The sequence below is a fragment of the Galeopterus variegatus genome, unplaced genomic scaffold (assembly GCF_000696425.1).
Source record: "Galeopterus variegatus unplaced genomic scaffold, G_variegatus-3.0.2 Scaffold752, whole genome shotgun sequence".
Classification (NCBI taxonomy): domain Eukaryota; kingdom Metazoa; phylum Chordata; class Mammalia; order Dermoptera; family Cynocephalidae; genus Galeopterus; species Galeopterus variegatus.
In genome coordinates, this window is record NW_007726863.1 from 510,422 (window position 1) to 520,045 (window position 9,624).

Below are 9,624 nucleotides of genomic sequence, written 5' to 3' on the forward strand. Positions count from 1 at the left end.
CTCGGTGGGAGCGCCGCCGCGCTCTCAAGCGGTGCACTCTCCAGTGCACCACCGGGCCGGCCCATGCTTCACTTTCTGATGCACAACAGGTCGTGCCTGGAGATGCACAGTCTCCCCCAATTCACCGCTGGTTTGTCATCCTCCCTGGTGTGAGAAGCAGGAGTGGCCAGTCGCTGCATGTCATCCTCCAGGACAATCATCAGTGCTTCCAACAACTCTGTTTTCTTCTTCAAATCTCAATTAGTTTGCAGCATAGTGAGCAGTAGCCAGGCCCTGATTAGCAGAAAAGTGGCCACCAGGCACCACACGCTCAAAGACAGCCACCCTTCCTCCCCCTCCCAAGGGGCTCTCCGCTGTGGCGCCTGGTCTAGGCTGCCTTGCAGTACAGCGAGCAGCAACCAGATCCCGGTCAGCAGGAAAGTGGCCAAAGGGCACAACATATTCAAGAGTAGCCACATTTCCTCCTTCTTCCAATGGCTTTTGGCTCCTGTAATTGCTCATAATCCTGCCGATTATGCCACTTGTAGAGCTAAGGCTGGGTCTGGAGCTCACAGACCCCTCAAGCCCATTGTCCAGACTGGGTCACAAACCCTTCACATGCAGGTCTATGAGCTAGGTAACCAGACAAAAGGTCCTTGGAGCCTTGGTTGAAGAAAGAGCAGTCTTTATTGAACACAAACATCTAAGAGCTAAGCAGTCTAAAAAGAAACTCAGAAACTCAACTGCTACCAGCAAAGTCCAAAGAAAAACTAAGCAGCTGCCAGCAAAGTAAACATGCTCTATTTTCAGAGGCAAGCTCTCTGCCAGCCAGCTGCTGCTTCACAAACTGAAGAACACATAAGAATAGCAACAAAACTCAAAAGATACATGGGCACGCATGTGCACTAATTCCACCCACACACAACTTGTTTACAAAGAATGTGCTGCACCACCTCCAACCAGACCTGAGGTGAGGGGGCCTGACTAAACTACTCTATTTTCCTCACAGAGAAACCACCCCCAACCAGACCTGAGGTGAGGGGGCCTGACTAAACTACTCTATTTTCCTCACAGAGAATGAGCACATTAAAATGCTCTTGCCACGCTCGCCCTGTGACACCCTGCATCACCATGGGACTCTGCAGAGACTCCCCACAAAGAAGAAGGCCCTTACCTGATGTGCCCCTTGACCTTGGACTTCCCAACCTCCAACACTGTAAGAAATAAATTTTATTTCTTTATACATTACCCAACTTCATGTATTCTGTTTTAAGCAAAAGAAAACAGACTAATACAGCCAGAAAGTGGGAAAGTGCTAAAAAATAAAACAAACACAATGATGGGGGTATGTCAAAGTGTTGCTGGTCTAACTGAAAGACTTTCCAATGGACATCTATCTGTTTATCTGTCCATCTGTCTATCTACAGGTATAGAATCCGTTTGTCTGGAGAACCCTGACTAACACATAAGGAAAGCTGGGTATGGGGTATATGGGAATTATCTGCACTATCTTCACAATAATTCTGTAAACCAAAAACTATTCTAAAATGAAATAAGTGGATGTAATATTTTGACCTGGGTGTATTACATGTAAAAATTTATTGAGCTGTACACTTAAGGTGTATAAACCTTACTGAATGCATATTATGATCAACATATATATTTTGGGGGGTGGGAGAGTGTACACAAGATTTGGAGAAGCTGTGGGCACTTCTGGTTTTAAGAGACATACTACAGCTGCTTCAGACCATCCCACCAGCTGCCCCCAGTGCCCAACTGCAGCCTGCCAGGCTGAGGACTGGGGAGGTGAATGAGGCTGACCTAGAGCCTCATTCTGGTTTCCTCTGGCTCACGTCCATCCCTGCCCCCTAGGCCCTGAAGAGGGGACAGACAGCCTCTTTTAGGCTCTGTGCTGCTCTGAGGGTGGTGGGAAGGAGAGTGGGCCGTGGCTGCCAGAGAAGCCACTGGGGCTGGGCCACTCATCCTCATCCCCAGGCCTGCCAGATTGGCAGGAGAGATCACCTAATTGGGGATCAAGGATTAATTGGGATCTGCCAGGCGAGTGGTGCTGAGGTTGCTGCAGCCAGACCTGGCACCTCTGCATCTGGGATCTGGGCTGGGCAGGGTACTGGTGGCTGCCTGCCTGCTCTGTCCCAGGGCCACCTTGTTGGCAGGAGTGATGTGAGGACTGGACGCTGAGAGCTCCCACCCCTTCTTGACCAGGAAGGTCAGGACTTGTCCTCCCTCCCAGCTGTAGATCAGGCCCTTGCCATGGTTAGAAGAGGCTGAGACCCGCCCCAGGTCCACCTTGATCCTGGGGCGTCCACCCTGGTTGACACTGTTGTTTCAGAGTCCCCAGGCCTGGGTGCAAGTCCCACGTTACTTCAACCTAACTGTGTGTGACTTGATGCCAGTCCCTCCTCCTCTTGGAGCCTTCTGGTGCTAGGCAGAGGGGCTGGACTAAGCTGGGGGCAATAGGGAATCACGGCCCGTTCCTGAACAGGAGTGTGACAAAATGCAGGTGGCATTTTAAAGAGAACAGTCTAACAGTGTGTGGGAAGAGAGGGCAGTGGGGCTGCGTGACCCCTAGCAGGTATGGATGTTTGTGTCCCCTCCAAAATTCACATTGAAACTTAGTCCCCAATGCAACAGTGTTACGAGCTGGGGCCTTAAGGAGATGATTTGGCCATGGGGGCTCCGCTCTTATGGACAGGATTAGTGCCTTATAAGAGGGCCAGAGGGAACTAGCTAGGCTCTTTTGCTCTTTCTGCTCTCCCACCAGGTGTGCACACAGCGTTCAACCCCTCTGGAGGCTCTGGAGGAAGCAATGCTCCAGACGCCACCTCAGAAGCAGACCAGGCCCTCACCAGACACTGAACCTGCCTGCGCCTTGATCTTGGACTTCCCAGCCTCCGTAACTGTAAGCAATAAATTTATGCTGTTTATAAATCACCCAGTCTAAGGTATCTTGTTATAGCATCAGGGACGGCCTAAGACACTTGGCCTCTTGGTTTCCTCATTCTGGAGAATGGGGCTGGGGCAGGCTTGGCGTGGGGAGACGTGTCACATGGGTCCTCCAGGTGGCAGACACTGAGATGAAGTTAGGAATGCAAAAGGGACAAAGGGGGAGAAGCAAGACTGCAGGAGAGCCTCTGATTCGAGGCACCTCTGACCACACCTTGTGTGACCCAAAGGGAACTCAGGGCAAAGACTGCCCATTAATGGAGCTTCGTGTTTGGCAGAAATGTCCAGGTTCTAGTCCCCCTGGCTGTGCTCAGTCAGTGGCTCGGGGCTCCCGGGAGGAGAGAGTGTCAGCCCGAAAGCTGAGGAATCTCCTGAAGGGCCGACAGCAGAGCCATTCATCTGTCTAACTCACTCCTCAAAGCTGGACAGCAAGTTCTGGAAGGGAGCTGTGAGCAGCACAGCTCCGAGGCTGCTGCAGGAGCCAGCGAGGTCAGCCCAGGGAAAGCCCTCGGTGGACGGGCTCTCTCCAGCCCCCAGTGCAATCACTGAGCTGGCAGGAGCCATTCCCAGCATGAGCGGCAGGGACAGCAGAGGCCAACACACGCCAGAGCTGGGGAGAGCAGGCTGGGCTTGCTCATCGCGGGTGTCTCCTGACACTTGCTCCGGGCTGGCCCCAGGATCCAGACAGGAAGAAGAGAGGGTCCCCGCTCACCTGGACCTCACAATCGAGGAGGCTTGTGGTCCATGAGGACAGCCCCAGGACTTGACTTTTGGGGGCCAAATACTGGTGCCTCCAGGATAAGCAAGTGAGCTGCAAAAGCCAGCTCCCCAGACTCAAAGATACTTTATTGTCAGAGAGACAGAGATGGGGCAGAGGGTCTTATTGGAGGGGCGGGGAGAAGGTAGGTAAGGACACTGCACACAGGCAGGAATGGGGAGGAGAGAAAGAGGGGGCCAGCCGGAGGTGACGGGCCTCAAGGAACTCTCTGGTGGGCAGAGGCTGTGGTTCTCGAGTCCTGTCTGCTGCCTCCAACTTCTGCACAGGCTCAGCGAGACATCATTCGCACAAACTCTGCCAGGACAAAGTCAAGGTTTTGGGTCTGCTCTTTGGACCATACTAGGGATGAGGCCAATTTGTTGGCTTTGGGGTGGGTGGGAGTGTGGTTGAGGGGAGGGCCTTCGAGGGCATCCCCTGGATCTGGTAGGGAATAGGCCTCAGGGCCGGGAAGAAGGGGCTTTGTCTTGTGGACAAAATACCCTTGTCACTGAACCTGTTTTCCTCTTTGCTCTGGCCAGTAGGAAGCTCAGAAGCAACTTTGAGGCCTACTTCGGAGGATGCATGTTTACATACTGATTTTATCCGTGTCTTCCCTTTAGGGGAATGCAGCACGGAGGAGGAGCCAGGCTCGCGTTCAGGTGGCCCAGACTCAAATCTTGCTCCATCTGCTTCCTTGTCCTAAGCACCTAAGCTTTCCTGAGAACTGACTTTCTCGTCCCTTCCCCCGGGCTCTCGGTGATGATTAACCAGGGAACACCGGCCAGCACAGGGATCCAAACCCTTGACCTTGGTGTTCCCGGGCTGCATTCTAACGCTAACCAACCGAGCTAACGGTGCTGTTTCTTTATCTGCGGGGAGGGCGGTACCTTCGAAGTCGATCCAAACCCTTGACCTTGGTGTTCCCGGGCTGCATTCTAACGCTAACCAACCGAGCTAACGAGCTAACGGTGCTGTTTCTTTATCTGCGGGGAGGGCGGTACCTTCGAAGTCGACCAGGCCGTCGCCGTTGAGGTCGATGTCGTGGAGGATCTCGTCCACCTCCCGCTGGCTCAGGCGCTCCCCCAGGAGGGCCTTCAGCGCCGCCCGGAGCTCGCCCACGCTGATGCAGCCGTCCCGGTTGGTGTCGAACTGTGGCGGCGTTGGCCGTGGCGCTGGGTCACCGACCGGGCCACCCAGCTCAGCCCCACTCGCTGCAGACTCGCCGCCCCCTCCCGTCCCTGCCCGCGGCCGCACCTCCCGGAAGGCGTCCCGCAGCTCCCGGACGCCGATCATGTCCGCAGTCTCTGCCAGCAGCTTGGGGCCCATCAGCTCCACGAAGTCTTCAAAGTCCACCTTCCCGCCACCTGGGGGTCACGTCCGTGAGAGACCCAGGGCACCAGACAGCCCTGCCCAGCCCCTGTCCCTCCCTCCGCTGCCCTCCCTTCTGCCCAGGCCAGCTCCCCTCCTGCCTCACCAAATGCACCCTTCCCTCCCTCTGTCACCAAAGGCTGGGTCATCTGTATTTCCTGCTGGGAATCACCCTCCAAACAAGGCACAGATTTGGCCAAAGGTGAAAGGAAAATCACTCTCAAAACTTCTTGGAGCTTTCCTTAATTTTCCTGTGGAGTTTGGTTGGGTTCAAGGTCTGGCTCAAGGGCCGGCCCGTGGCTCACTCAGGAGAGTGCGGTGCTGATAACACCAAGGCCACGGGTTCGGATCCTATATAGGGATGGCCGGTTGGCTCACTGGCTGAGCGTGGTGCTGACAACACCAAGCCAAGGGTTCAGATCCCCTTACCGGTCATCTTTAAAAAAAAAAAAAAAAGTTCTGGCTCCAATAAACTTGCTGTGTGACTTTAGACAAGTCAGTCAACTGTTCAGAGACTCAATTTCCTCATCTGTTAAATGGGGATCATGGTGCTTGCCCCACCCACCTCATAGAGGATGGGGAGACTCTCCAGAGGCAGAGATCTTGCCTTGAGAATGACCAAGGTCCTGGGCTCTGGACCAGTTACCTCCGTGCCTGGGCTGCCCGGCTCTCCTGGCCCTGGCTGGGGCATCTGGAGAACTGGGGGCGGGGGTGGGTCTGAGGCACATACTGATTTGCTGGGAGATCTCGATGAGCTCCATTTCGGTGGGCATGTAGCCCAGTGTCCGCATGCAGGCGCCCAGCTCCCGGTAGCTGATGTAACCGTCCCGGTCTCGGTCAAACTCCTGGAAGGCGACCTGTAGCTCTGCCGGGCAGGGTGGGGTCAGTCCTTCCCCCACATCCCCCTGGGTCCTGGCCTGGACCAGCCCACCCTTCTCCCCTGGGTCCAATCATTCCCTCCTTATGAACATCCATTTCCCTTTGCTGCCTCTGAGCCAGTGCACATGTTCTTCTTTTATTTGTTCTTTCAGCACATATTTAAGGAGCATCTAGTATGTGCCAAGCTCTGCTCTAGGCACTGGGTTTACGCCAGTGAACTTTAAAAAAGAAAAAGAAAGAGGGAGAAACAAATCCCTGACCTCACATTCTGGAATACTCTCCCCTCCTCTTTGGTCCTACGTCACCTACTCAAGGAAGTCTTCCCTTTAAATTTGTTTTCTTCCAAAAATAAATAAATAAATAAATAAATAAATAAATAGCTTTGTTCCCTGACAGCCCGTTTGTTCATTTCCTTCAGAGCACTTGACACCGGTCTTCCCTTTAAATTTGTTTTCTTCCAAAAATAAATAAATAAATAAATAAATAAATAAATAAATAAATAGCTTTGTTCCCTGACAGCCCGTTTGTTCATTTCCTTCAGAGCACTTGACACCGTTTGTACTTGTAGCTGACACTGACATCCGTCTGCAGAGCGCGTGAGCCATATCTATCTAGTTTCCCAGTGCTCAACACAGGGCCAGGCACACAGTGGGCACCCAAGAAGCATCAGCTGAATGAACAAATATAAAAGGGACCCTGTGACCCACCTGGCAATTGGTGGTGGCGGTGAGGAATGTCTGTCAATTCCTCCCTGCTCAGTCTGGTCCCCACCTCTCCAAACCCTGCAGCCTTCCTCTTGCACCTCGTTCCTCCTAGAGACCGCCGAGGCCCCCACCCGATGTCCCCCACCCTGTGTCGCCTACTCCATGCCCACCCCTCCAGGGAACTAGTTCCTTCTCAAACACTTTACCTTCAATTTCCTCAGGCCGCAGCTCCCGGTCCTGAGGGGGCACAGAAGGGTTAGGAATTCTCTGGACCACCCAGGCACCTGCCCCCTTCCTTCTTGTTCCTTGGGGCTCCCACCCATCCCTGCACCCCACGTGCATGCACAGGGCCTGTGTCTGTCTGACACTGCTTGGACCTGATTCCCCCCCAGTCCTGCTCACCGGCCTGGCCATCTTGGGTGCCCCCTTCCCCGCCGCCTGCCCGGGTCACTTCTAGGGCAGGGAGCTCCTTTTGCCAGAGGTTGATCTGGGGGTTGGGCAGAACCTCAGACGATCATGCTGGCCTCGGTGTCACTGTATGTCTCTCCGGGTGACTCTCTGCTCCTTTCCTGGGGGCCCTGCTGCCTCCCTGGCCCATCCCCTTGGTGGCTGTTTCTGATGTTTCTCTGGTCTGTCCCGTGGCTCTTTCCTGGCATGTCTCCCTGTTGCTCTCTGCCCCTTTCTGCCCTCACCCCTGCATCTGTGTGCCTTTGCTCTGAAGTCCCCGCTCAATCCTCTCCCCCCCTAGTCAAGAAGGGGCAAAGTGAGGGGACAAGGGCTGGTGGGCTGCAGGCGGGTGGCCGTACATACGAGTTGGGTGGCGGCAATGCTGGGCCGCAGGAAGATGCAGGCTGGCCCCACCAGGCTGCTGAGCACTGAGTAGCCCTGGACGCCCTGCCCGGGGCCCTCCTGATCCTTGGGGCTGGGGCTGGGGTTGCGGCTGTGGCGGGAGCCCCCTGGGGGGGAGCCGGGCCAGTGCCAGGGGTCCTGCAGCAGAGCCAGCTGTGAGCTGGGCAGTGGGGCTGAGCACTGGGCCTGACCGCCCCCACCCCCAACTCATCAGCCGCTTCTCTCTTTGGAACCCAGCACAGGACAGTGGGAAAGGAGCTCAGGGTGTACGGGACCTTCACCTGTTAACACGTTAGGCTGGAAGGGTTCATCCCCTAACTGTTCAGTTGGGCAAACCGAGGCCAAGAAAAGGCAAGGGACTTGGCCAAAGTCACTGAGAAAGCCAGTGGCAGAGCGAGACCTCCTGCTCCGCTCTGTGTCTCCCAGGCCAGGGCTGGCTGGCAGGGAGCAGGGCCTCTGTAGTAGGGACGGGGCAGGCGGATGGGTATCTGGGGGCTGGTGAGCTTGGCACAGGAGACCCAGTCTCTATGAGCCAAGACCAGGACAGATCAGAGTCTGAGGGCTTCCAGGAAAAGATCTCGTTTGGGGCAGTGGCCAACCAGCCCTTCCGCCCCACTTCCCCCCTGCAAGCCCACCCGGCTCTCACAGGACTCTGCCCACCCACCTGGCCCTTCAGGACCTAGTCCAGCCGCCTGCCTTGGCTTCTCCCCCAGCCCTCCTACCTTAGGCCCCCGGCGTCGGGGCCGCTTGGCACAGTTCCCCATGGGCCCCCGAACCATGCCAGGCCCGGAGGCCCCCGGGTGGCCCGGGGCGGGGCCTCAGCAGATGCTGTTGGCTTCTGTCAGCCCCCAGCTGCTCCCAGTGAGAGCCTGGGAGTACTGCAGGGATTTTCCTAGGGTTTTGCGGGCAGAACCGGGGGCGGGTGGGCAGGCGGAGGGCCCTGGGCCCGGGGGCTTGGGTCCTAATCCGAGATTATCTCTGAGCATCTCCACTGGTGAGGGGGGCCACTAGGGGCCCAAGGCCCCCTGGAAGGCATAGCCTCCCCACGCCTCCTCCCAAGGGTCTTCCAGACACCCGCTCTCCAGCACACTTCTCCCCCCATCCCTGCCCCTAATCTCTGCCAATCAGGAGATTTCATGATTTCATGTCTTCACAGCAGGGCCTGGGTCCCGGGAGGAGGAAGTGGTGCCAGTGTGCCAGGGCAAGCTGGGTCTCTGTCCCCTCAGAAAAGCAGCCAATGCCAGGTGATCTGAACATGCCAGACCCTCCCCCACTGTCTTGCAGGGAGAGGAGGTGACCTCAGCCTAGCCCAGAAAGCCCCTGCCCCTCCCTGTCAGGACCCCAGCTCGGCCCAGGGCTCCCCACCTCAGAGCACTGCCCAGCCTGCTTGTCCTTGGCATCCCCGGCCTGGACCAGCTCCTGGTTCTTGTACAGGAGTTAAAGGGTGCCAATTCTGGGTGCTGTGGGTGGCAGCAGGGTGCAGCAAGGACTGAGGTGGGGACGGGGCATCTCCGTGACCTCCACTGACCATCTGGCTGACCCCTCCATCAAGATGCATGTCCTGGATCCCCCCACTGGACCGGGCCCTAGGTCTGCACTGCAGAGGCTCCCAATTGGGATGTGGCCTCCTGGCTGTTCCCTCACGGTCCCCTCACTTGAGGATGGCCCCACACCCTGGCCTCTTTTACCTGCCCATAGGCCGCTTGCACCTGGGCCTCGAGCTCCCGGAGGAGCGCCTGCCTCCTGGTGGCTGCTGGGCTGGTGGGGGCCCGGCTGGTTCCTGGAGTGCCCTCAGAGGGGTTGGGGTCCCCTGAGAGGAGATTGCCATCTGCTGGGCCCTGGGGCAGGGCCATGGTGTGGCACCTCCTGGCCCCACTCCAGCTGCCCTGGTCCTGTGGGAGGGTGGCTTAGTGGGAAGCTGTGGGTGTGACCCCCTGGCTCCCTGCTGCTCTTTTCCCTGTCCCTCCCAAAGTCCACCTCTAGTCAAGCCCCCAAAGTCCACATCTTTCCTAGCTACCACTGCCCCTCGCACAGCCCACCAGTCTAGCAAAGCCCCCCTCTGAAATCCTCTCCTGCCAGCCTCCAGCCCTCCCGTGGCCCACAGACTGCTCCCCAGGGCTCCAC

The 9,624-nt window shown here is 56.7% G+C and overlaps 1 protein-coding gene across 1 annotated transcript; it reads right to left on the bottom strand.

The window, feature by feature from the left end:
• Window positions 1–3,801: 3,801 nt before the first annotated feature.
• Window positions 3,802–8,360, bottom strand: CABP2 (calcium binding protein 2). Its single transcript, XM_008572105.1, has 7 exons — window positions 8,223–8,360; window positions 7,462–7,638; window positions 6,858–6,888; window positions 5,799–5,933; window positions 4,955–5,064; window positions 4,702–4,849; window positions 3,802–4,015 (listed from the first exon to the last, which is right to left on the bottom strand). The coding sequence occupies exons 1-7, from the start codon at window positions 8,277–8,279 to the stop codon at window positions 3,990–3,992; spliced, it is 684 nt and encodes a 227-aa protein (XP_008570327.1). The 5' UTR covers window positions 8,280–8,360; the 3' UTR covers window positions 3,802–3,989.
• Between the last annotated feature and the right edge of the window lie 1,264 nt (window positions 8,361–9,624).